This window comes from Hypomesus nipponensis, chromosome 10 (genome assembly GCF_054491055.1).
Source record: "Hypomesus nipponensis isolate SF chromosome 10, ASM5449105v1, whole genome shotgun sequence".
Classification (NCBI taxonomy): domain Eukaryota; kingdom Metazoa; phylum Chordata; class Actinopteri; order Osmeriformes; family Osmeridae; genus Hypomesus; species Hypomesus nipponensis.
The window spans coordinates 13,207,474-13,234,554 of NC_140370.1; the positions used below are offsets into that span (position 1 = coordinate 13,207,474).

Consider the following 27,081-nt stretch of genomic DNA (forward strand, 5'->3'; position numbering starts at 1 on the left):
AGGAGGCTGGTAGCAGAGCCAGGCCTGGTGTGGATGGAGGAGGCTGGTAGCAGAGCCAGGCCTGGTGCGGATGGAGGAGGCTGGTAGCAGAGCCAGGCCTGGTGTGGATGGAGGAGGCTGGTAGCAGAGCCAGGCCTGGTGTGGATGGAGGAGGCTGGTAGCAGAGCCAGGCCTGGTGTGGATGGAGGAGGCTGGTAGCAGAGCCAGGCCTGGTGCGGATGGAGGAGGCTGGTAGCAGAGCCAGGCCTGGTGCGGATGGAGGAGGCTGGTAGCAGAGCCAGGCCTGGGGTCCTAAGGGAAGGGGGAGAGTGATTACTGGGATGCACAGGAATGAATGCATATTTACCAGGCATTAAACTCTGGGTGTGGCGGAGAGTCCCAGTGGGTCACGTCCGAGCAGCAGCTCGAGCAGATCCCCCGGGAAACCTGGAGAGACGACAGGGAGAAGCAGGGAAGACAGGGAAGGGTGACAATAACATGCTAGCACAGGAACGGAAGAGACTTTATACAGAACTCTTCATTGAAAATGGGGAGTTTGGTCGCATTCCTCCGTGCTTTATCTGGGCTGATGATGCGTATGAGTTGATAGGAGTGAAGGAGGAGTCTTAGTGCGCCATCTTCCTCCCGAACTTCAGGTAATCTCACTTCATTAAAGTGAACTGACTCGATCCTCCTCACAGCTGTTGCCAGTGCCATCAAGCAAGTTCAGTTGTGTTTCATTCAAAAGAAAGGAGGTTTCGAGGCAATTCAAAAATGCCTTCCGTGTATGCTTGTTAGACTGTTAAATACCTGTATGGCTTAAAAGTTGTTAGTCAAAGGGCATGTTTGTTTAGTTAATCCTGGATAACTATTAATCAACCCTCACTCGTTTGAGACAGGCTTGGCTGTACACGCAATAACTACATACCAGCACAGTGGAATTTACACAGAGATTACACAACAGATTGTCTAGTAAACTAGGTACTACAGGCCATACTTGTGTCATACATGTACATCGACCCAAATTTAAATTCTGTTTGTGTAAGAACGAGTTTGGTTGTGTTCTAGTGGTTATATTGGCCTGCGCATAGTGACCAGTCAAAGGGAGCATTGTCGGTGTGTGTCCCATGTAGATGAGTGCGAGTGTCACTGACTGTCTAAAGGCTGCATGTTTAGTCAGGGCGCTGTGTTGTGGTTGGACCAGGGAGAAAGCCTGGCTTGTTCCGCACCGGGCTGCTGCAGACCTGGTCCATTGTGCGTAGCTAGCTGCTGTCAGCCATCACACGCTGGAGGCTTGAAATATGCTCCTGGTGAGAGAGTGTAGCGTGGGTCGCTACAATCCCGCTTCTGTACGGAGCCTCCATGAATGGATGCATGTAGAACACACACCAGCAGAGTCCACACAGTGTTGTGTGTGTGTGTGTGTGTGTGTCTGGACTGATCTCTCTTGTCTTTGTCTCTCTCACCCCCCCCCCCTCCCTCCCTCCCCTCTCTGGCTGTGTCCGTCTCTGCCCCCCCCCCCCTCCCTCCCCTCTCTGGCTGTGTCCGTCTCTGCCTCCCCCCCTCCCTCCCCTCTCTGGCTGTGTCCGTCTCTGTCTCCCCCCCCTCCCTCCCCTCTCTGGCTGTGTCCGTCTCTGTCTCCCCTCCCTCCTTCCCCTCTCTGGCTGTGTCCGTCTCTGTCTCCCCTCCCTCCCTCCCCTCTCTGGCTGTGTCTGTCTCCCCTCCCTCCCCTCTCTGGCTGTGTCCGTCTCTGTCTCCCCTCCCTCCCCTCTCTGGCTGTGTCCGTCTCTGTCTCCCCTCCCTCCCTCCCCTCTCTGGCTGTGTCCGTCTCTGTCTCCCCTCCCTCCCCTCTCTGGCTGTGTCCGTCTCTGCCTCCCCTCCCCCTTCTCTCTCAGACACTATGTGCTGAACATCTCAGATGATATAGGGAACTTTGGGGAGGTGCGTCTGCCTATCCTGGGCTGTCTAGCCATATCCTGGGTGGTGGTCTTCCTCTGCCTCATCCGGGGGGTCAAGTCCTCTGGCAAGGTAAGACTGACACCCCCACCCCCCACCACACACACACACCTGTCTGGCGTGGTGCAGCAGCAGTCAGAGTTGAGCCTGTGTGTGTGTGTGTGTGTGTGGTGTCCAGGTGGTGTACTTCACGGCCACCTTCCCATACGTTGTGCTGACCATCCTCTTCATCCGGGGCATCACCCTGGAGGGGGCAGTCAGTGGCATCAAATACTACCTGACCCCCCAGTGGCAGAAGATCCTGGACGCCAAGGTGGGCTGGCTTAGGGTTGGAGGTCGAGAGGTGTTCTAGATCAGCTGTTGTTATACCTGTTTAGCCATAACTTAATGATGCCTGTATGTCTTTGTGGTGTATCTGTCTCTGTCTGCCTGTCTGTCTGTCTGTGTGTCTGTCTGCCTGTCTGTCTGTGTGACTGTCTGTCTGTCTGCGTGTCTGTCTGCGTGTCTGTCTGCGTGTCTGTCTGCGTGTCTGCCTGCCTGTCTGTGTGTCTGCATGTCTGCCTGTCTGCCTGTCTGTCTGTCTGTCTGTCTGTCTGTCTGTCTGTCTGTCTGTGTGTGTGTCCAGGTGTGGGGAGATGCAGCCTCTCAGATCTTCTACTCTCTGGGCTGTGCCTGGGGGGGCCTCATCACCATGGCCTCCTACAACAAGTTCCATAACAACTGCTTCAGGTTGGTACCATGCCAGAGCTCATCCCCCTGTGTGCCATCCCGCTAGCACCTTCCGTCTAGTCTCCCTCCCTTAGCTTGCATCTCCCATAGACCTAGTCTCCATCACTGAACGCATATCTCCTATAACCTAGTCTATATCCCCAAGTTCATGTCTCCTATAACCTAGTCTATATCCCCAAGTTCATGTCTCCTATAACCTAGTCTATATCCCCAAGTTCATGTCTCCTATAACCTAGTCTATATCCCCAAGTTCATGTCTCCTATAACCTAGTCTATATCCCCAAGTTCATGTCTCCTATAACCTAGTCTATATCCCCAAGTTCATGTCTCCTATAACCTAGTCTATATCCCCAAGTTCATGTCTCCTATAACCTAGTCTATATCCCCAAGTTCATGTCTCCTATAACCTAGTCTATATCCCCAAGTTCATGTCTCCTATAACCTAGTCTATATCCCCAAGTTCATGTCTCCTATAAGCTAGTCTCCAGCCTCTGGCCCTTTACTTCATGTTCTTTACTTCATGCTCAACAACTGTTAGTTGGTCTCTGACAGCTCCCCCCTCTTTCCCTTCCTGCTCTGCTTCCTCTACTTGGGCCTAATCCACCATCGTTATTGCACCGGACTGACATTGGGATTTAACTCAATTCTTTTACCCATCATTCCAAAATAATGAGGTGACAAGGGGCCTTAAAATAAAGTGGTATGTGGCGTGCTGTGTCGAGGCAGCAGCTAGCGAGCGCTGGTGTGGCATTTTTATGGTCCCCTGTTCATCTGGACTTTCTTTCCCTCCAAATAGCCTGCTGCTGGACGGTGTGTGTGTGTGTGTGTGTGTAGGTCTTCGTGCTAGGTTGGGGTGAATCAGGTACCCTTGTGAACTGGATCATGCCACAGTGTCAGCAGTGATTAAAAAGGCATATTCAGAACTCAGGGAGAGACGAGATTGGGGAGAATTCACTGTGTGTGTGTGTGTGTGTGTTTGAAAGTGTGCACCGTGTGGGCATAGAGCTTGGCAGAAGCTAAGAGACGAGAGATGCGGTCTGAACCAGGCTTCCATATAGAACACCTTGAAGCTCTCCTCCACCAACAGTCTGGTTCTATTGTTGTCTCTCTGCTCCACAGCACCACCCTGTGGCAGGTCGGGGGACACGACAGACGCAGATCTAAATCCCTGATTGAAATCACAGATTGAATCTTTCGCTCGAAGGAAGCAGATCCCACATAGGCACACCTTTAAAACCCTCCTCGTATTGTTACACCGTGGCCTCCTAACAACCCTCCTCCCTTCCTTTCCCCCTCCCCCTCCTCCTCCTCCACCGCCTCTCCTCCGGTTGCCGCGGCAACAGAGACAGCATCATCATCAGCATCACCAACTGTGCGACCAGCGTGTACGCCGGCTTCGTCATCTTCTCCATCCTGGGTTTCATGGCGCACCACCTCAACGTCAACGTGTCCGAGGTGGCCGACCACGGGCCCGGCCTGGCCTTTGTGGCCTACCCAGAAGCCCTCACTCTGCTGCCCATCTCGCCCCTGTGGTCTCTGCTCTTCTTCTTCATGCTCATCCTGCTGGGCCTGGGGACCCAGGTGGGGACCGCCTCCGTCTGTCTGTCTGTCTCTCTGTCTGTCTCTCTGTTTGTCTGTCTGTCTGTCTCTCTGTTTGTCTGTCTGTCTGTTCGTCTGTCTGTTCGTCTGTCTGTTCGTCTGTCTCTCTGTTTGTCTGTCAGTCTGTCTGTCTTTGTGTCTGTCTGTTTGTCTGTATGTCTGTTTCTGTCTGTCTGGTGCTGTGGCCTTTACAGAGTAGACTTGCATTTGATCTTGTGTGCGTTTACTAGTATTATACAAACATGCCTCTAGCAAAAATATGCAGGGTAACTGAGATTGTCGAGTGTTTTAGGTGTTCTATGTGTGAGTTTGAGTCTTCACCCTTCGTGTGTGTGTGTGTAGTTCTGTCTGCTGGAGACGCTGGTGACAGCCGTTGTGGATGAGATTGGGACAGACTGGATCATCAGGAACAAGACAGTGGTCACCCTGGGGGTGGCTGTCCTAGGCTTCCTGCTGGGAGTGCCTCTTACCACACGGGTAAGACACACACACACACACACACAATAACACAAACACTCACACACACACATACATTCATGAACACCCCCACCCTTATCTAAGGTTGGAAGGAGACTTGCTGACGTGTGTCTTGTGTTGTGTTGTGGTGTGTGCAGGCAGGGATTTACTGGTTGCTGCTGATGGATAACTATGCTGCTAGTTTCTCTCTGGTCATCATCTCCTGCATCATGTGCATCTGCGTCATGTATGTTTATGGTGAGTACAGAAAGCAGCCTGCCTCGTCGAGCCACATAGCACAAATATCTCCCGTCATGCAGCTCTGTGACCAGGGCTGCTCTGCCCCCTACTGGACTGGTCCCCTAATTGTTTCCCGGTCCCGTTCAGGCCACAAACAGTACTTCAAAGATGTGGAGATGATGCTGGGATTCCCTCCTCCGCTCTTCTTCAAAGTCTGCTGGAGATTTGTCTCTCCTCTCATCATATCTGTAAGTGGAAACACTGTGAAGGAGGTGTGTGTGTGGGGGAGTCTGTGTGTGAGGGAGTGGGTGTGTGCCTGAAAGTTGAACCTGCAATCCTGTCGTGTGCTGGTCCTCACTGATCTGTGTGGCCAGACTTTTGCTGTTGTCTAATCTTTCTTTCTCTCTCCCCCCCCCCCCCTCTCTCTCTCTCTCTCTCTCTCTCTCTCTCTCTCTCTCTCACTGTCTCTCTCTGTCTCTCTCTGTCTCTCTCTGACTCTCTCTGACTCTCTCTCTCTCTCTCTCTCTCTCTGTCTCTCACTCTCTCTCTCTCCCCAGTTCATCCTGATCTTCACAGTGATCCAGTACAAGCCCATCACCTATAACGACTACGTGTACCCCAGCTGGTCTCTGGTCATCGGCTTCTTCATGGCCATGTCCTCGGTCATCTGCATACCCGTCTATGCCCTGTACAAGATTGCACGCTCCGACGGGGCAACCTTCATGGAGGTAAACCAAAGGCCCCGCCCTTCTGAGGAGCCCAGCCTGGTGATTGGTTGACTGTACTGCCGCTTGGCCTGACAAACCAGCGTTTTGTGTCTCATTGACCTTTCTCATGTTGTACTCCTCCTTCTCTCTCCCTCCTCTCCCCCCTTGCCCAGCGGTTGAAGAACGCGTGCAAGCCCGACCCCAAGTGGGGCCCTGCCCTCATGGAGCACCGGACGGGCCGCTACGCCCCGGCCGGCTGCGACGCCGTGGAGGTCCGCCCCCTGAAGGAGGAGCTGAAGGAGGAGGAGAAGAGCGAGGAGAAGGAGAGGGAGAAGGACGAGGCCGGCCTCACCATCCAGGGCAGCAACGGCTCCACACACAGTAACCCCACCCCCTCTGCATAGAGGCCCCGCTCCCTCTGCATAGAGGCCCCGCCCCCTCCGCCGGGGTCGTCCACGCACCCCTCTGACCCTCTCTCGCCCCCCTCACCTTTCCACCCCCCCCCCCCCACCCTTTTCCCACAATGCACTGTGGGGGACAGTCCGTTCGCTGGAGACCTTTACATATTGTAAGGGCTTATTATTTCTTTTCTAACCTCTTACTAGCGAAGCAAAATTGGTTTGGTCATCTTCCAAAATATTTTTATTTTGTTTCCCATAGTTTAATAATTGTGATTTTTTTTCTTTGACTTTTCTGTTGTAAAGGTTTTTGTTTTCTTCTTCGAATGCAGGCTTTGAGATTCTGTTGAATACACACTGTGTGTACGTATGGGACACAGTAACACCACAGTGGGGTGCACAGCTTCCCTTTGTCCTCGAGCAGGACCCACTAGGTCAGCTGCTTCCTTAGAGACAAGGCAGGCAAAGCTGGAGACCAAACTCTCTCTGGTCCAGTGGAGACACATCCTGATGACATCATCATCATGTGACGAGCTAACGTCTACCCTGCATCCCAAAGCGCATGCTTTGTACTTTTAGTCGGTAATGCATCTTCCCTTGCAATGTACGTATTGTTGCATGCAGTAGGCATACAATTGGGACAAACTATTTAGTCATAAGATTGAGCCTGGAACTTTGACCCTCTTGTTCAGACATCCATTACATTACATAGCTCAAAATTGTTATATTGTTGTTATTTTCAACGTCAGTTTATAGCCTGTCAGTTATCTCCAGTGTATCAGCCATAACAAGGCCACGTAGTGTAAGCAAACTAACTATACCCTTCTGTCAAGAGCAAGAGAGGTTTGTCTCCAGCTTTCTGCCCAGCTACCCTGACTGATGCATGACCCAACACCTCACCCATTCTCAGGGTCCCAAACATGTCACAGTTACATCCACTTCTGAAGCAAACCTTCCTTTTAAATACGGTGGGTTTTAGCATGAGATAAAGAACTAAAATCGCCTAATATGCCCTTTTTTTTTTTTTTTTTCTCACAATTCCAACAAACACAACACGGCTGGGTGCATCTGTGTACATAAAGTGCCATCTCTCTCAAGTCTTCCAGGCATTTCCATGTTGAATGCATCCTGAGACCTGGCAGAGTGTTGTGAAGGGAGATGCAGCCTGTCGACCAACTCAGTCACTGCTAAACCCTGGTGAGCATGTCCCACCATGGTCTCTAAACCCTGGGTTTTTGATCAGATTGTCTCACTGTGGTCTCTCTGTAGCCCACCAGTTGGATTTGCCCCATAAGGCATGTTACCAAAAACATGTTCAACGTGCATGAACTTGAATATCTGGGAGCCATACCTGGGGAGTGTGTCTTATGTCGTTTTCATTTTTGTTAGTATTTTTTTTTCTTCAAACAGAGGGATCTGCATGTCTCTGTGCAGCGTAAACTACATGTATTTGCAGGCGCTTTCAAAGCCAGGTTGCGTGATTGGATGTCGAAACAGGAAGGAAAGAGGCCAATCAGGCCCTTGTGAATGAGTTTGCCTCGTGAAGAAGAAAAAAAGAAAACACATTTTAAAAAACTGTCATCTTTACTGAATTATGTCATTTTTATGTAGTATAGTTCTTAATAGCATTGTCTTATTTTATCTCTCTTTATTGTAAAGTAACATAGTAAATAATTATATGGAAAACATGTTTATTTTGTAAAGAGACTACAGTATCTTAAGAGAAAATAACCTTAATGTTTACCATTCCTCATCCTCGACTTGATTTTTGTTGGTGATTGTTATTATTGTGCGGTGGGTAAGGGGGGTTATATTTCAGTCATTGTGACAGGTTGCATAGAAGGCGGAGCTTCAAAACAGGAACTGTGTTCTAATATCAGACTGAAAACGGCAGTTTCCAGACAGTTCCTTCTCTCCTCATAGTTTGAATGCATCCAACTCCTATCTCTTCCTGTGCATATGTTGATGCTGGCTTGACTCTGTTTGTTCCATTTTCACGTACCAGGTTGAACTGAAATCAAGGAATTGAATTGTGTCCTGTTGTTTCATACAGTGCATGATTTTCAGTTGGTACTGAGTTCAAGTTGAGCCCAACAGTGGTGATAAAGGGTCAACACCTGTCACATTGACCTACTAATGGAGAAGGGTAGTTTTACAGCGCGGCTGCTACGGTGCTCGAGCACTACTGAAGCTTCTAATATTATTTTACGTATTATTTTACGTTTAACATGTTTATGTTCCTCAACACCAGACTGCATCAACCCAGATTCCCCTTACCCCCCCCCCCTTTCTTTTCTCTGTGTTAAGGTGTCCTGGCTGTTATCTATCAGACAGTTGTCCAAAACACAAAAAAACAACCTTGGGGTCCAATAGGAGAGTATATCTGACACTCAGGAGAGTAGCCTAGATTGTGGTCCAATTATTTTGTGATAAAGACTAAAATAAGACAAATGAAACTTTAACTTAGTCACTGCCCAGAGTGTTACTTCGGGTGAAGTGTCATGACGACGACAATAATTATAAGCACAAGAGTACAGCAGTCCACATTTGACAAGGTCGTAGTCCTGGATGTGTGTTGATCAGGTATTGACTCCTGTGGAGGCTTGTGGCCGACCTCTGAACTAGGTCGGCGAAGCTCCCTGATACATTTGGGTCGATGACTGACCTTGAGCACAATGTTAAGATGCGTCACTCTGCACGTTGTGTAGGCTGTAATTGGACAGTGTAAAGGAATCACAACCATTTCTTTACAACTACAGGCGTAAAGAGACATCTTAACCATTCATGAGATATCTTATTTATTAACATGATGAACTGACAGTATTTTATGGTGATATCATACCGGTGTGTTGCCACAGTTGCTCTCTCGCTGCATGAGCCAGTACAGGGTGGAAGTTTCCTGGTGCAAGCCCAGAGAACATTCTGCCAGGGATAGGGGAACGTGTTAGGACTTGGCTTCCTGCCGGGACAGTCTGTACAGTAACTTTCCCCTGTTCCTATTGAATGTTATGACTGCTATTTGTCATTACAATACTTAGTTAAGGTAAAACCTCCATAGTATTGCAACCCAGCTATCCTCAATATTTCTCCCTGTTTAGATACTTGTACAGTCATGTAAAAAAGAATCCTCTTTGGACTGGTGTGTGTATGTGTGTGTGTTTTATTTTTGTTTGTTTTTTGAAGGGGGGGATTTTTGTTCTTTGTAGACTAAGTAGGCAGTGTTTCAGTGTACTGTGTATTTCCTGTGTAGTGAGTATTTTACTGATGAGCCTGTAGGTCGTTCAGGGTAGTGTCAGTATTGATGTCATGTCATTCTAATCAGACAGTAACTGTCCATGTCGTAAATCTAACATACACATTCTACCAATTTAAGATCTTTTTTTTTTTTTTTTTACTAAAAACAATACATATAATATTGTCTGATTTTAAATAATATTTTATTCATGTTCAGTGACACTACCTTTGTCTTTGAAGTTCTACAAAAGCCAGCTGATATCAAAAGTATTGCCAAACAAAAGCTTTGGGTTGAAACTGCAAAGGAATGCTTTTTACAGTGAGTGTTAGAGAAGGTGCCTGCAGCTTCATTCCTATTGGGGAACATTGCATTCATACCTCTTTACCAACAAACAGTCCTGTGCCAACAGTGTTTGACCTACAACGTAATGCTGCATTCTCTGTGCAGCGGGATCACTGTACACTATGCTGTGGTACAGTTTGTTACATTGTCACTTTACAGTGCGCTATGTGGTGATACTTTACTAAGTAAACTGGCTGGCCTTGTCAATTTCACTAAGGTTGTTTTACATACATTAGTTTATTTGGAGAAAAAAAAAACATTATTTTCAAAGTTTAGCCAAGTTGGGGACTAGAAGGTGGGTTTTACCAAGTGAAGAGCAATGGGAAAAGAGCACAATGCAACACACAACTGTTCAATCTCAGTTGTTGTTTCCTACGTAGTCTTCATCAGTGTTCCAGCGCTGAGTGTGACCATTTGGTAAGATCCTCTCCTTCACTATCCAGGTAACAGTACATGTGTTGCAACAAGGGGTCACTGGAGGAATATGAATATTTACATGCCATTGCTTAAAAACTCATATTTTCCTTCACCTCATATTGATATTGCTGTAGTGAGTCTATGGATGTAGGTGAAGTGTGCTAAATGTGACCTGGAAACTAATAGTACACCTCTACTGTATTAAAACTGTGATTCCGCTTTTCCGTGACTAGTCACAATCATGGAAAAGACCTCTTGAATTTCTTTTTCAACATAAGTCATGTTTTCTCACGTTGTTTCAGCACTTTAAATATGTCATGTGTGTTCATAAGCAACAGAAAATAATACAACTTCCATTTTGAAACAAGTAATAACGAAGTATGATGCCTGTTGGTGCTTTGGTGCACTGCTGTTGGGTCCAGGGTTCCTCAGAGGGCATGTTGTTGGGCCAATGTAAATTATATCACGAAGGAAAGTATAAGCACAAATGAAATAAAAACTCCTATTCTGGTACTCTTATCATATCTATCTATCTAACCATGTCTTGAAATGTTAGGGCCAAAATCCATTGAATTGTCTTAGTCATGTCAGCTGTATATCGTAAACTGTTCAATTACAAAATGGTAAATAAAATCTATTTTAAAGATCAATTGAGTGTGCTTCCTGTGTCGTGGCGTAGGATGATGAACCTTGATGGGTCTGTATCCAGTCTGTTAAGACTGTTTGAAAATAAATACACCTTTATGACTACGGTTGTTTCACAAAAGGAGAAACATTGGCCAGGGTAAATACATCTAAGATGACATTTTCAGAAAGTGCATTCATCTTTCTTTTTACACAATTCACAATCTTTTACACAATTCACAATCATTTATCAATCTTAATCAGATCAAGTTGTTGTATTTCCTTGTCTGGCCTGGATTAATACTACTGAAACACAGAGTCCCTTACCGTGAGTGTCCACTACAGCAGAGCGGGCGGCGCGTCGGCTTCCAATTCATTTTCAATGAAACCGGGAGCCCCACGGTAGTGGACACGCACAGTTAGTGAGGGCATGTCCCTGAATCTAGTTTCTTGTGTGCGTGCGTCCCTGAATCTGGTTCATTGCGTGTGTCCCTGAATCTGCTTTCCTGTGTGTGTGAGTGTCCTGTGTGTGTGCATGTGTGTTGTTGTGTGTGTGTATGTGTATGTGTGTCCCTGTGTGTGGTTCCCTGAGTGTGTCCCTGTGTCTCTCTCTGTCTGTGCGTGTGTGTGTGTGTGTGTGTGTCTGAGTCTCTGTCCCTGCGTGTGTAAGTTCATGTGGGGCTGACCAGACTGTCACCCTGAGGCACACACAGGCGTCTGGCCACACTCTGCCCCCTGCTGGGGGGTCTCTGAACAGCAGGGGGAGAGGGGAGGAAGGGACCACACTCGGTCACCAAATCCCCAGAAGGGAGGAGGGGAGGGAGGCAGCTGCCAGGGCTGCCGGCTGCTCCTCTGCTGCGGGGCTGGGCGGTGGCACTGGCCTGTCTGAGAGTCTGGAGGTAGTCTGGAGGACACAGCGCACGAGGCCTTCTCACCGTTGGAGAGAAGACCGTCTCGCTGTCTTGTTTGGGGCTCCTGTGCAAAAGGCTAGACTCTCCGCCCGACAAGGGTGCTGTGGCTGGGATACGCCTAGTGGTTCTATGGTGCTCAGAAAGCTGAAGGGAACTTGATTGGCCTGTCGTTTCTCTCCCCTTGCTGGCGAGCCTGTGGAGGCTTGCTGGTAGCAGAGGGCTCAGGTCCGGCGTGGTTGGAGAGCTGCAGGGACGGCCGGTGATGGGTGAGGAGACAACCTCCCCTGGACGGACAGCAGCGCTGTGGTGGATGGGCGTCCTGTGAGGTGAACGTGTGGACTCGGGGGCGAGGTTGGTCTGGTGGTCGAAGGGTTGAAGAGGGCTTACATTCCTGGTGGAGGGTGACGGGGAGGAAGACGACGAGGTAGACGGGGTCCGTGTTCTTCTCATGGGAGGAGGTTCCGTTCTGGGAGGGGCTAGCGGAGGGTGGGGTCTGATGTGGGGGGGAGTGTTGGGTCCAGAGGTCACTGTGGAGGTCAGAGTTGACTGTGTCTTCCGGTCACCTGCATAGAGTCCTTTCTTCCCTGTCAACCTGAGCAAACACAAATGATTTAGTCGTTTGATAACTGTGAGGGTGAACTACATCTGCCAACAATGTCACCGCACATAAGTAGACGGGATATTTGCGTTATTTTTAGATTTTGAGGTGAACTTTCCTTTTGAAGATTTGATTAAATGGAACATCAGTGGAGGAGAGGAGATGATAGGATGGGAGCCAGGAGAGATGAGGAGTAGAGTTGAGTGGTAAAAAGAGAGGACAGAGGAGAGCAGAGAGAGGAGAAGGTGAGAGATCAGAGCAGAGGAGAGCAGAGAGAGGAGAAGGTGAGAGATCAGAGCAGAGGAGAGCAGAGAGAGGAGAGGGGTCTGACCTGTGGCTTTGTGGCGGGCCTTGGGCCGGGCCGGGGTCCTGTGGGGAGGGGGGGAGGAGACAGGGATGCTCCAGGTCCATCTGAAGGACTCTGCGCTCCTCTCGGAGCTCTACAGAACCACACGGGGAGAAAATCAGCTAACCAAGCTCTAATGGGCGACACTCGTTTCACCTGACGAGTGTCTCAAACATCCACCGACACAAGCCTCCTCTCAGTGCTTGACACAAACATTGACACAAGCATTGAAGAAGACTACCATCATGCGACATTGTACCACTAGATGGGGGTGAGGTTCAATCTATGGAAAGATCTCCATATCTGCAGTCCATCATCACAGTTTGCCCGCAGACCTCTCATGCACACTGAGGACTCGCCCAGCCTCCCCTCGACACGTGTACTGATTGTCCCACCTGTCACCGTGGGTTCTGGCGTCCCAGCCGTGACTTGGGTTCTGTGCTCCTGTTCCACTCTCTCCTAGAACACGGACCACACAGACACCGAAACACAACACAGGGTTAGCAGGGACGAAGAGAGGAGAGGGTGTGAGGAGAGGAGGGAAGAGGATAGCAGATGAGAGGAGGAAAGCTTCATGGAGCGGCCTCCCATGCAGTATTTATAGAGAGCAGCGTACGAGCCTCCACTCACTAAAGTGATCCAACAGGAGTGTTCCATCAGGATCTGGCCCCGCTCGCACGTGTCCATCTGGACCAGAGGGAGAACCCACAGCCTCTCTCATCTGGCCTGCAGCCCAATCTGTCCTCACTTAACATCCCATAATACTACTGCTGAGGGAAGCTTGTTACCGAGCCCACAGACTTTTCTTTAGCATGCCTGGTAGATTCATCACACTATTCATACAGTCGCTGTGTGTGTGCGTCGTTGAACCCGGCACTTCAATCAGACAGTCAATATGCCGGCCCACAGACCGTACGTTTATATGGTCTCTGTGGGATTCGAACCCACAACCCTGAAGTGCTTTGCTGCCAGGTACCTAGTTGTGACTGATGTGTCATATAATCATAAAGAGTAGCATAGCGGCGCTGAGAGGCCCAGCCAGAACTGCCCACGCAGCTCTAAGGGGGAGGGGGGAGAGAAAGGGGGGTGCTCACTAAAACAAACACAGGGGTCTGTTACCAAGGAGGCAAGCTGGGAGAGAGAGAGAGAGAGAGAGAGAGAGAGAGAACAATTGAAAGCGAGAGAAGGACATTGAGGGTGAAAGAGAGGTGTAGAAGGAGATAGACAGGGAGGGAAAGAGAAATGCAGAGAGACAACGTAAGAGAGAGAATGATAGAGATTGGGTGGGAGAGAGGTGAAGAGAGAGAGAGAGAGAGAGAGAGAGAGAGAGAGAGAGACAGAGAGAGAGAGAGAGAGAGAGAGAGAGAGAGAGAGAGACAGAGAGAGAGAGAGAGAAGCTGGCAGGGCCACAGGGTAGAGGGATTTGAGCCTTCAGAGAGGAAATGGTCGTCATCAGGGAGAACAGAAAAGGAGTGCCTGTTCCACTCGGAATAAAAGTCCTACTTGTTCCCTCTCTGCCGTGGTCTGAACTCTCAACGCCGTCTGGCGTGTTGATTCTCTCCGCTATGTGCAGCCCTAAACAGACACAGGCCTCTATTTGGAGAGACCTGCCAAACAGCCAATGAGATGCTGGGGTAATTTAGTCATTACGTCCAATTGGCTGTCTCCCTGCCAGACTGTTGAGATCGCATCCAGATTTTAACAAGGTTTTTTAGGAAGGTGGGCCATTACTTTCCTGCTTGTTCTGGTCTTGGTCCTGATCCAAGTATGGACCAGCCTTACCAACTCTCCAGTTCAGGAAGTGGGATGTCATTACCTGTGTTAGGACCAATTACAGCTTGACTCCTGATAGGCGGAGTGTGAATGACATCACAGATGTTTCTGTAACCTGTATGCTACAGTAAACCTCAAGCCCTGGACTACAACAACAGTGTGTTTGTGTGTGGACAAGAGCTATGCTGCTACGACAGTAGAGAACGTTAATACACATACTGTATCGATGTGTCCTCTGTGTCCTCTGTGTGTGTGTGTGTGTGTGTGTGTGTGTGTGTGTGTGTGTGTGTGTGTGTGTGTGTGTGTTTGCGTGTGTGTCACAAACACACAGATGACTTTCACATCTGGTGTAGGGAATGTCCTACATATGGTCTTTAGTCAGCTGTCTTGTGCCAGACAAGAAGGACAGAGAACCAGCCAGCCACGTGCATATCTGTGTGTATCTGTGTATGTGTGTGTGTGTGTGTGTACAGTAGGAACTTGGACTGATTGAAGGAAGATCAATCTTGCTGAGGAGTGTGAGGTGCTTGGCTGTAGCAGCGGAAAACCTGAAGCCAGCAGAGCGTGAGTTTAGACAGAAGCCTGGCTGCATTGGCCTGTCTGTGTGAGAGACACACACATCTCCACACATCCCCACACACACACACACATCTCCACATCTCCACACACATCTCCACACACACATCTGGAGAGGCTCCTAGTCTACCAGGGGATTCCTGGTGCTGGCTCGGCAAACCAGGCAGGGGAGGAGGAGAGGAGAAAGTGGAGAAAGGGAGGAGAGGAGAAAGGGAGGGGAGGAGGGGAGGAGAAAGGGAGGGGAGGAGGGGAGGAGAAAGGGAGGGGAGGAGAAAGGGAGGGGAGGAGAAAGGGAGGGGAGGAGAAAGGGAGGGGAGGAGAAAGGGAGGGGAGGAGAAAGGGAGGGGAGCATCCAGCCCATCCTCACCTGCAGCGTGTGGACACGGGTCTTGAGCAGCTCCCACTCCCGCGTCAGAACGGACCTGGAGAGGAGCGGGGAGGGAGCACACGTTACAGGGTGCACACTGCTAACGTGATAGGTCATGGCCAGAGACAGCCACGGGCATAGACCTGAAGAACTACGTCTGGACTCCAGCGAGGCAAGAGCATGCTGAATCAAACTGGCCAGCTGCCAGGCAGCTTACAAACAGACTTGCTGCTCGGGTGAAGAAATCTGAGACGTACTTAGTTGTGAATGCTGCTGGGGTAAAGTGTTCCCGCTCTGCAAAATAGTACCCTCTGTCCTCAAAACTGCATTTCATATCATGTAGATAGATAGACTATCTGTACGACACCTTGTTATGGATAGGTTGTTATAAAGCCACGAGGTTAGACCTGTGTGATTCATGAGCCTCATTTCTAATCTGACCATCCATTCAGTCCAGGTGTTTTTTCATAGTCCCAAATTCACTAGTCCTGAAGAACACTGGATGAAGCATATCAAGGTACCTTCTCCAAGGTGTGTTGGGGTGTGCTGGAGATGGACTGTCTTGTTTGTGGTCAAGAAATGGTCTTAACAAAATATATTCCCAACTGGTGGTCCAGTAATCTGCTTCTTTGGGGTCCCATATTCCCCACCTGAAAAGTGATCTAATGGAAAGCCTGCTAGAGGTCAGACTGTTCTAGAAGGCCCCCCACCCTGTTACCTAATAAAACCAGGCAGCATCACTAGTCTCTGGGGGGGGGGGGGGGGGGGGGGGCTCCTCCACATGTGTCTACTGAGCAAACCAAGCTGTTACTGTGTCATGCTGTGTACAACAGAAGGGTATCATCCTTACCCTCAAACAGAATACAAGGAGTATATGTATATGTGTGTGTGTGTGTGTGTGTGTGTGCGTGTGTGTGTGTGTGTGCATGCCAGACTCCACTTAGGGACTGCAGTTTTCTTACAGTATCAAGGGACCAGTGGCCTATTTTCTGTAACTCTGAGCTTACGTAACTATTGTAGACTTAATTCACTTCTTTTTCAGAGCAAAGGAATCTTCTGCATGCTGAGGTCTGGTATTCATTTTCTTACAATGGAGGCTTTTGTTGAAAGTAGGGATGGAGAGCGGAGGCTAGCTCCACCCTCCCCCGCTAACCCTCCTCCATCCTTCGACACCCCTCCCCCCCCCCCCCCCCACCTACCCTCTACCCTCGAAGGCTTCACAGTTACTTTGCGTACATGTGATAGCAGTCAGATCGTACTGCACTCATAGTTTGCTCTGCCTGACTGTCTGTCTGCCTGTCTATCTGTCTCTTTCAAGTTGGAATTGAGACAATGAGTGAACTGCTGCCAGCACAGAGTTGCAAGGAGTCTTGAATCCTATTTGAATTGCTAGAATAAGATAAAGACCACTGGAGTTTGCAAAGTCAACAAGTCCTTGTATACCCAGGGTCTTTGTGGATGACGTCATGTCTGTACAGGGAAGAAAACATGTCTGGTATTTCCAGATAGACAAACAGCTCTCCACTGCCCGCCGGTCAGCACGACAGATGTCCGATACTATCTCTACTGCAGGAATGTGTCTGAGACAAGGATGTGTGTTTGTTTGTGTGTGTGTTTGTTTGTTTGTGTGTGTGTGTGTGTGTGCGTGCGCTGGAAGAAGAAGTGTTTAGAACCAAGGGGCTGCATCCACAACATTCTTCATTTCAGGCCTGCTTGATAATGGCTGGAAGCTACACGGCTAGATGACTTACTGAAGATGGGCCACCACCTGGTCTATACTGGAGACGTTCAGCTGGCTCCTCATGCCCTCAATCTCCTCCTGACTGGAGGAACTGAGAAAGCTGGAGCTGGACCTGAGGAGTAGAGTAGAGTAGAGTACAGTTGGAAAGGGTAAAGTAGAGTAGAGTAGAGTAGAGTAGGATAGGATAAATCAGAGTAGAGTTGGAAAGGGTAAAGTAGAGTATAGTAGAGTTGGATAGGATAAATCAGAGTAGAGTTGGAAAGGGTAAAGTAGAGTATAGTAGAGTAGAGTTGGATAGGATAAATCAGAGTAGAGTTGGAAAGGGTAAAGTAGAGTATAGTAGAGTAGAGTTGGATAGGGTAAATCAGAGTAGAGTACAGTTGGAGAGGGTAAAGTAGAGTAGAGTATAGTAAAGTAGAGTTGGATAGGGTAAAGTAGAGTAAAGTTGGGTAGGTTAAAGTAGAGTAGAGTTGGATAGGTTAAAGTAGAGTAGAGTAGAGTTGGGTAGGGTAAGGTAGAGTAGCTATATTGAATCATACACCTTTCTGTCCTTGATTTGAACTAGTGTGTTCTGTGTTTGTCTCTCTCTCTCACCTCTCTCCATTCTGGCTGAGGTGGGGCGCTGACCTGCTGGGGGGGCCCACGCCATCACTACGGTTACTAGGGGTAGCCAGAGCGTAATTCACCACAGCCGGTTTGTACCGTGACATGACCGCGTCTCCATCCCTGCACAGAAATAGATCCACACAAATAAACGGTCAGTGGCGGTCCAGGAGAGAGGGAGGACAGGGTGAGCAAAGGAACAAAAGAGAGAGAGAGGGAGAGAGACATAGAGAAATAGAGACAGAGAGAGAGACGGAGTTCAGAGGAGATCTGAGATTTGATTGGTTATTTCACGGCTGTATTGCCGGTGTTGGGCGAGGAACAGGATGTTGATGCCCCACCCCTAAACCTCCCCTTCCATCCATCTCTCCAGACTGAACCGATTAGAGACAGGCTTTGATCAAGCCTTTCGTGGTTGTCCAAACTGCCCAGTCTGGGGACTGGTGAGGTAGAAAGGAACTAGGAAGAAATACTGTAATAAGAACAGACCCTGTATCAGACCCCCTGTTAGCGTCACCTTCCTCATTATGAGCAACAATGCCCACCGGATGGTTCCTTCTACTACAGGACTCCAACACAAGCCTTCACACAACCCCAGGAACTGACAAGCCCATGAGCTGCAGCAGGTGTCCGGTACCTGCCCTGCAGTGAAGTCACTGTCTCAGGATATGGGAGACTGATCCCGCGTGTGCTTTCCTTCACGTCCACACCGCAGTGTAGTGGGAAAGTGTGTATTGCTGCGCATGTGCGAAATCAGCCGTCATAGTGAAGTTTGAGTTGTGCATCGTAGGGGTGGGGGAAAAAAATGTATTCACGTATGAATCGCGATTCAGTCTTCTAGCGATTTACATTGATTCACAAATCAAATATATATTGTTTTTGTTAAATTATTAATTATTTTATTATTTTTATTTTATTCATGTAAGCATATATTAAATCAAAATGTGATTTTTAAAATCATGAATTGGTTTTTAATCGAATCGTGACCCAAATAATCAATTCAAATTGAATCTCGAGGTACCAAACGATTCCCACCCCGAGTGCATTGCATGTGTGAGTGTGAGTGATTTTGTGTGTGTGTGTGTGTGTGTGTGTAAGGCCAGGAACAGAGGCTGTATTGTGAGTGCCAGTGCAGATCAGTAAGCAGCTTAGAGGTGCTCTCGCCCAGAGGAGGAGTCTTAATCTACACTCTAACAAAGATGGCACAGAGGCCCAGCCGCAACATCAACACACGCACACGCACAATCACCCGCACTACACCCACACAAAGACCATTCAAATTTCCGGCCCGAAAGATTGATAAACTACGGATGTTGAAATCCATTACACTCACACACGCACACACACACGAACACTGTGCCATTAAAAACGTTTCCCAGCCCGCCTCCCTTTCCAATTGTTATGCTAGTTCCGTCTAAAGATTTAGGGCCTCCTTGGGCCTGCTTTCAGAAAACACCCTTCCCTGTCCATTTATTCAGGGAAGGGTCTTTTCCTCAGAGGCCTTTGAGAACAGCCCGTCTCTTTAAGAGGACAGGTGCAGCCTCCAGAGAGGACGCTGACCACTAATCACTGAGACAATGACCCTGAGCTGGGACAGACCACACAACCAGCCAACGAGCCCACACTACACCCATCCGTCAAGACTGAAAACACTCCCTATTACGTCTCCCCGTGGAATTGCCTCAACACTTTCCTGCCTTTTGGTGTGTGTGTGTGTGTGTGTGGGGGGGGGGGGGAGGGGGCATGAAGGAGGAGGAAAAGAAACAGGAAAGCCCTTAGACCTGGAGTGATATTAAAGGAAAATGATCCGGCTTTGCACTCCAAGCTGATCAGCTGATTTACACCAGAGAAGTATTTAATAGGAAGGTCAAAGAACCAGGGATACACAAAGAAATGTGAGGTGGGGGGTGGGGGGCAGCAGTGCTACTGTGTGGAGACAGAGTAAACATGGTACTGATACTTTGAGAAGCTACCAGAACCTCACCAGCCAACAAACTGGACCCACTCCAGTTGGTTAAGGGTAATATAATATCACAACAGATAACCATGTTGTATGTCTTATAATGTTCTACAATTTGTTTGCAAAAATTATTAAATTATATGAAAAAACTATTTCAATGGAATACATTTTTTACTTTGAAATTAAAAAAATGCTTTTCTTATGGCTCTATTTCTTTTGTCCAGTAATGTTACAAATAATGTTGCAGATTTAAATATAGCTGTAAGGACATTTGTAAAAAAAAAAAAAAAAGACATTGAGTTTGTCTGATGCCAATAAATACATTAGAACAGGTGTGGCACATCACTGTGATTAGTGTGCTTCCTATTTCCTCCGCAACAATACAATGGTCAAATTAAAGGAACACAATAGTGAGAGGGCAACATTCCTGAAAGACTCCTATGAGTTGCTGAGGGATGAACCTCTGGCTGTCACCTGTAAATCACCGGCCCTTTAAAACAGACACAACGGAATCTTCCGGATGCAGGCGTTTTTATTTGTTAGTGGTAGCTGCCGATGGTGTGTGTATTTGTGTGTTATGGAAATAAGGGCTCTGGATCCAGCAACAAGTGTTAGTCCTTTATCGCTCAGAGGTCAGTGAGAAATATATTTCAAGGTAACAGGCTGTTGCTAAAGTCAACACGTTGTGTTTGCAGATTTGATCTACTCAGCAAAGCCCAAAATGTTGGTAGCCAAGCTAAAGGTATCTAGGTGACCTTTAGCACATTTGTAAAAGAACACCATTCTATAAGATCCTGTCAGGGACATCACTGCTTCCCTCGCTGCCTTTGTTCTCCTTCTCCCAAGCTCATTAGTAACCGACAAAGAAACTATCAGTGTTTATAGTGCTCAGACGACAACTCACACAAATACTGACAAACTAGGGTCACAACGTCCAACCCCTGACCCCCCGCCTCACCAACCCCCCGCCTAAACGAGGGTGGGACAGGGCTGAACAGGGTTGGAGGGGGTCGGACCACATGGCCCTCTGTAGGGACCTCAGCTTAGGACAGCAGAAGTAGACAATGAGAGAGCAGTAAAAGGCCCAGGGAGATCTCAGAGGAGTGATCCAAAGAGTGCGTTTAGGTTGGATCGGGACGAAAAGCAGTTTCATTATAATTTTGTTCACTGAATGTGTGTGTGTGTGTGTTTGTACGCGAGTGAGTGTGTGTGTACATGTGTACATGTGTGTGTGTGTGTGTGTGTGTGTGTTCCAGGTGTCCTCACCGTCCCTCCTTGGCAGCCCTCTCTCTGACAGAGAGCAGCAGCAGCTGGACCTGGGCCCTGAGAAGCTCTCTGACGGCAGGGGGGTCCGCCAGGGCGGGGCAGGGGGTCTGGGCCCTGCTGGGGCCCCCCTGCTTGACCTCTCTCCAGATGTGCTGCCACACTTCCACCTGGGAGACAGTGGGAGACAGGACTAGGTCCACTCCATTACTCATTCCAGTTGTTTGGCATTTTACTCAGCCATTCTCACAAATGTCCTTAGTCCCTCACTTAATTACTCACTTTCTCAGTCATGGTCATTCCCTCACTCTCTATAAATACACTACCCCAGTGTGTGCAGTATTGGCAGTTCCCCTCTAACAACTTTGCACCCATTTCTATTAAAACAACACCTTCAGCCACAAATAAGACAGCAGAGCACAGCAAATGTGTGATAAAAAAACAGTGCCAAAACAAAGGATACAAAAGGAAAGAGACAGGGAGAGAGAATCGGGTGAAGGGAGGGGACAGCAAATCCACAGAACCACAGAATTGGTAACGTGTGAAGTCTGGTCCTGATTAACGCTCTCTACACCTGGCGCCTGCCATGGGACTCCTCTCTCCTTCACTCCCTCTCTCTCCACACACAGGCCCACTTCAAAGGTTCATGGGAATCCACATGAGTGTTAACCCTACGTGGTGAGCTGGTCTGACTGTTTGCACTCGCACATGTCTTTTGGGATAGAAGTCCACTCTCATTCCTGACCAAACCGTTATAGAGGTTCTGCTCTCTTTCTTTCTCTCTCTCTCTCTCTCTCTCTCGTTCTCTTTCCATCTTGTACAAGCACACCCACCGTACTGACCAGTTGCACATCTCATATTTAGTCCCTCTATGCATCTATGTTATAGCCTGGCTGGCATGGTAACAAACTGTTCATTTGTTTGTTAATCTCTTGTGTAGCCAATCAGGCACAGGAGGAAGATATTTAATGGTTGTTCACAGGCTTAAGCCTTTACCAACTGTTGCTACAGTGTAGCAGTAATTACTGCTACACTGTAGCAACAGTTGGTAAAGAAAATCAGTTGTTACACGTCTATAAAACAATAACACATTATGGTTTCTATGGCCTATGTTTCTTCTTTTGTTTAGAATGATCACCTCTGCAAGCGTCTCAATGTACATGTCAATCAACGCATCTCCGAGGAAACCGCGGATCTCGGGAAGCTCTGACGCGGGGACGTGTTCCACGATAAGATTCCACAGCGACTGTGGAGCTTCGTCTGTTTCCATGAAGCTGATAATGTTGAGTTAAAATGACAGAAGATACAAAAGTCACTGAGATGATGACTAGTCTGTTTATAAACCATTTTGTGTTGGTGTTTGCAGTTCCGTTTTTTGAATCCACATTAGTCAAAGTAGTCGTACTTCTACAGATAAACTCTACAGTAAACAGGTGTTGAGGTTGGACTAGTATAGTCCAACCTCAACCTAGATTACACCACAGGTTTTACGATAGGCACTCGTTTGTTGTACTTGTTACACATAAACAAACATTTCATACAAATGTTCATGTAATGTTATTAAAGTGAGCAATGACAAATTTGGTGTGGGAAACTACCGGTCTTTGCAACACAGAAAGAAAGTAGCGAAAAGTGTACCTTGTTTCCTCCTGGCTGTATCCATGTAAACATGCTGGTCTCCAAGGCGGAGCGTCGCCCATATCGCGAGATTAGATTATCCTCTCCTAATAAAATGTGATTAGTCCTTACTCGGTGAAATCTTACTATTTTCTATTATAGTCTAGTCCTCCGATTGGGGATATTTTGTATATTTTGATATATTGGGCTGTAGAGTCCTTATACCCTGTCATCAATCTGAGAGCTATCGTTGCAACGTATCTTAATGTATCCAATCGTATTAAGACCATATTCTTATTTTGTTAACATTTCACGTGACATAGATTTTGTTGTTCGATTTTTCTAAAAACATGTTCGATATTTCAGGAAACTAATGACATATAGGTTACTTTAAATAAAACTAGGCTATATACATAGCAAGTAGCCTACAAGGGCTTATATTTTTTTTTCATTTCCAAAAAGAAGGGGGAAGACTGAACACATTTTGTTATAGAAAAATCTGATTTCGTCTCACTATAGAGCCTTGAAAAATGTTCACATTGCAGCACATAAAATGAAGGGACGGATTTCAATTTCCACTGGGAGTCACGTGCAGGTTGAAACATAACCCCTGTGGAGACGTAATAAAGTTTCCTCGCTTTGTACAATTTTGCCTCTGAGCTGCGGGTTTGGGCGCACCATTCTCTCCAAAGTTTAAGGAGCGATTCTTTTATTTTTTAACTTAAAATAATGTAACTATGTAAAAGTCTGCAGCATTCTGACAAATGGGAATCATTAGGGATCCTTATCGTCTAGGAAAATAGCTACGCAAATCACAGTTTTGGACATCTTTGACAATGGCTTCATTTGCGCGCTTCTCGATGAGTATCATACGTCCCTTATTAGCGCTTCTGCTGTGCGCTCGGTCCGGTCTAGCTTTCTCTGTGGCGGGGCACGAGAACACCTGTGAGGCCAACGGTAGCGTGTACTACGTGGGGGAATGGTATTTTCTAGACTCGGACCACTGCACGCAGTGTGAGTGTACTCCAGAGGGATCGGCCTGCGCTCGGACGGAGTGCACATCTCTGCCCGCCGCATGCATCCATGTTAGTCACTATCCCACTGACTGCTGCCCAAGGTGCGAGAAGATAGGTTGCGAGTACCGGGGAGAGGTGTACGACCTGGGGCAAAACTTTCAGGTAGGCGACAACCCGTAAGATAAGCCTTAAGTAAGATATCTAGCAGTGACAGTTTTGAATCCAGTACACTTTAACTATTGTTTAGGTCAGTGTTAATTAGTCAAAGGAACATCTAAGAATATGTGATCGCACAACATTTCTGATACATTGAAGAACATTTGGACACAGCTGGATGTGTGAAGTCATTGTGGAACATGGATATGTACCACCACCTTGTGGTCTGAGCTTGAAGTGGCAAAACCTTTGTTGCAGCTCTGAGAATTTGAGCAATGTACTGTACACCTCTGACAGCCAATTGTGTTTGTGTTTTCACGTGTGTGTGTGGCTGGATGAACATCAGCCCTCAGAGTGTGAGCAGTGCTCCTGTGAGATGGATGGCATTGCCCGCTGCCTGGTGGCAGACTGTGCCCCCCCTCCCTGTGTGAACCCCGTCTACGCACCTGGAACATGCTGCCCAGAGTGCAGGGAGGGTGAGTCCCTCTAACACTGCACAGCGCTCCTTTACACCTAGTTGTTGATCCTCATCATAGTTTTACAAACAACGTTCAACATGATGGCCGATATTCAGACTCAGTATTGAGCACTAACTCATAGAGTATCTGCTTGTGTTCTGCTTGTTGTGTGGTTGTGCAGGTCCAAACTGCTACGTGGACTCCTCCAGGAGCAAGGTGATCCCGGCTGGTGAGCCCGTCTGGGTCGACTCGTGCACTAAGTGCCGTTGCCATGACGGCCAGGATGCTGGCTACTGGGAGGGCAACCGATTGGCCACCTGCGCCCGCATCCGGAACTGTGTCCCCGTGGAGACCGGACAGACCAACTGACCCAGGGGTGGGATCAGTTCCAAACCCGCCCGCTTTCCAGGAAACTTTGGACCAGTCCTCTTCTAAATGAACCTGACTGACTAGCCTCACCTACTTGTGGACGACCTGAGGGGATTTAACAGGTTGATAAAGTGTAGGGCTAATACAGAAATATCAGTATCTTATGTCGCCATCCTGTTGGTACAGCAGGGTGAACATGCTGCTGTGTCACCTATACCTGCTCAATCCACACAGATCTCCACAAGTACATAGAATTGTTGTGGGTAGCCAGTAGTGAATATGAGTAGATTTGGGACTGGGTATAATTCTGCCCCCTGGAGGCCAACTGCAGAACCAGGAAAGAAAAAGAGGCACTGATTCTTGGTGAACAATCTGACACTTTACCTAATTCACCTGTTCTTGGCTCTAGTGTGTGCTAGTAGTGTAGGAATACTAAACAAGGCTAAGTAGCCTTTATCTAGCAATACAAACATATGTAGTCTAGATTAGGAGGACCATCTTAAAAAATTGTTTTGGGATCTTACTGTGTTAGGGTAAAATGTGTATCTCCATTCAGATAATAACAACCACCACTCATGACTGTAATACTAAATGTATGGATAGAGTGAGAGTAAAAGTAGTTTAGTTAGACAATGTGTTTTATGTTGTGTTGTGGTTAGGTTCCTGACTATGACACATTGTATGTCAGTAGCTGTACACATGTATACATGCACTACACATAAACACAGGAAAAAAAATCTGCTCTTAAAATGGAAATGAAAAAGTGCTACATACAGTTTAATACAAGTCAAATACAGCACCCCAAAATGTAAGCATGAATGGTAAGTCATGCTTTCACCATTCCAGTTCAGAAGGGAACACTGCATTAAAACCAAAAATAAAATCTGTTTGTTTGCAATCGTTTCATCCCAGATAAAGCCCAGATAAAGTATAGAGAATATGTGTGTGCGTGTAATGTGCAGTCAGTGTATGAATCCATGCAGGCATGGATAAACTGTACAAGTACGCAACAGCCCAAGACTCGTCTTCTCAGGACAGGTGCCACCTCTGAAGTTGATATCCTAGACAAGGATTAAGATTAGGTCCAAAATTAGTAGTTATTTTAAATTGAGACCAATATTCAGTTGGAAGCACATTTCAATAACAATGGGTGGGGACAGGGGAAAAGGAATGCCTTTCTTCCGGTTTCTTCTTTTTTTTTAATTTTTTTTTATAGTATCATGTTTATTTTCACATATCTTACTAAATGGCCTGAAAACAATAACTCTTTATGTACAGCAAATCATTAATTAAAGCCTTTTCTGACCCTTAACATTATGGACTGAAATGTGGGATGTGAGTTTGTGTGTTCTCTGAAGTAAAATGTTTTCAGTAGGAGTAAGGTTGTTTTTGTTTCCATGGGGATGAACTAGCTTTGTTGTTGACAAGTTAGGGACTGCTTTTCCCTTAACAATTTATTATCTAGCATATGTTATAGTGTGGATTTGGGTCAGATGCTTGTATGCGTCTAAGACAACGAGAATGACTCATTTTGTCTTACACCACAGGAGTTTCTAATACATTCCTAGAAGATCGAACCAATTCACAAAAATAACACATCACAACCTACATCCTCTTTTACCAGGATATTTATTGATTGTATAGAAAAAGTAGGTTTGATATGACATTATGCATTCTATATAAGATATAACATTTTCAACATTCAATGTACAAAAAAACCTAGATACAGTAAATACAGTAAATCTTGAAAAATGCACAAAGCCTTGAAGGCTTAATGCTGTCAGTAGAATGTGGAGTAGACCTCTGATACCCTTGTTTTACAGAACACTTTTCCCATGATCCTCTGTTGCCTATACTTCACTTCCTTCCTCCTCGAGCGTGCTGTAACGATGAGGGAGGAGGGCTTTTAGATAAACCTGGTTTCAAATCGAGATTCAATTCCTGACGAGGACGATGGTTAAATGATAAAATGCTTCCTTTTGGGCCAGGGGAAAACTTGTGTTATTAAAATGAGAGGACCTACTGCACCACATTTAATTTGTTCAGAACACAAGGCAACACCAACTATCTGATTGCAGGCCGGTGGGGAGTGGAGGAATAACAGTAGGTTTATACACGCCTTGTTAGTTATACTGCATTGTAGTGAGTACTCATGGTCGGATATGTTCCTATACTTGTGCTATATTTGACATTTTCACCAAAGGAGGATGCCTTGTCTTGGTTAATATGTACAACAGCAAACCTGTACTATTACATAACACCTATGATATGACACTGATACGGAAGAACACTCCTGCACTAACTGAGCTTAGTCCCCAGTTGTCACCAGTAGTTTATATAGTAATAGTAATGCACTCAGAAATAAAGGCAGCAAAATGATATGCTTGTGAGATCCAGATATAGATCTATAAATAGATCAGACAGAGAGAAAATAGAGTGGATAGCGTCAAAAACACACAGAGAGAGAGAGAGGGAGAGAGACAGAGACAGAGACAGAGAGAGAGAGAGACAGAGACAGAGAGAGAGAGAGAGAGAGAGAGAGAGAGAGAGAGAGAGAGAGAGAGAGAGAGAGAGAGAGAGGGAGAGAGAGAGAGAGAGAGAGAGGGAGAGAGAGAGAGAGAGAGGGAGAGAGAGAGAAAGAGAGA

The 27,081-nt window shown here is 47.2% G+C and overlaps 3 protein-coding genes across 4 annotated transcripts in view; 2 read left to right on the forward strand and 1 right to left on the reverse strand.

Moving 5' to 3' along the window:
- The window catches only part of slc6a9 (solute carrier family 6 member 9), a 38,798-nt gene extending 28,090 nt beyond the window's left edge, over positions 1–10,708 (forward strand). For both annotated transcript variants that reach the window (XM_084706835.1, XM_084706834.1), the window contains 9 exons: positions 1,875–2,007; positions 2,114–2,248; positions 2,561–2,664; positions 4,008–4,245; positions 4,606–4,740; positions 4,878–4,977; positions 5,107–5,207; positions 5,517–5,687; positions 5,840–10,708. In XM_084706835.1, coding sequence (XP_084562961.1) covers positions 1,875–2,007; positions 2,114–2,248; positions 2,561–2,664; positions 4,008–4,245; positions 4,606–4,740; positions 4,878–4,977; positions 5,107–5,207; positions 5,517–5,687; positions 5,840–6,070 — 1,348 coding nt within the window. In that variant the 3' untranslated portion in view covers positions 6,071–10,708. The remainder of the gene's footprint in view (positions 1–1,874; positions 2,008–2,113; positions 2,249–2,560; positions 2,665–4,007; positions 4,246–4,605; positions 4,741–4,877; positions 4,978–5,106; positions 5,208–5,516; positions 5,688–5,839) is intronic.
- On the reverse strand, positions 9,889–22,498 carry ccdc24 (coiled-coil domain containing 24). The gene is made up of 9 exons (XM_084707624.1): positions 22,459–22,498; positions 21,959–22,094; positions 20,824–20,990; positions 17,589–17,720; positions 17,005–17,106; positions 15,254–15,308; positions 12,933–12,996; positions 12,523–12,631; positions 9,889–12,185 (listed from the first exon to the last, which is right to left on the reverse strand). The coding sequence occupies exons 2-9, from the start codon at positions 22,088–22,090 to the stop codon at positions 11,354–11,356; spliced, it is 1,593 nt and encodes a 530-aa protein (XP_084563750.1). The 5' UTR covers positions 22,091–22,094; positions 22,459–22,498; the 3' UTR covers positions 9,889–11,353.
- A 589-nt stretch (positions 22,499–23,087) lies between these two features.
- On the forward strand, positions 23,088–25,748 carry LOC146271829 (von Willebrand factor C domain-containing protein 2-like). Its single transcript, XM_084707844.1, has 3 exons — positions 23,088–23,615; positions 23,956–24,085; positions 24,249–25,748. The coding sequence occupies exons 1-3, from the start codon at positions 23,274–23,276 to the stop codon at positions 24,434–24,436; spliced, it is 660 nt and encodes a 219-aa protein (XP_084563970.1). The 5' UTR covers positions 23,088–23,273; the 3' UTR covers positions 24,437–25,748.
- Positions 25,749–27,081: the final 1,333 nt, after the last annotated feature.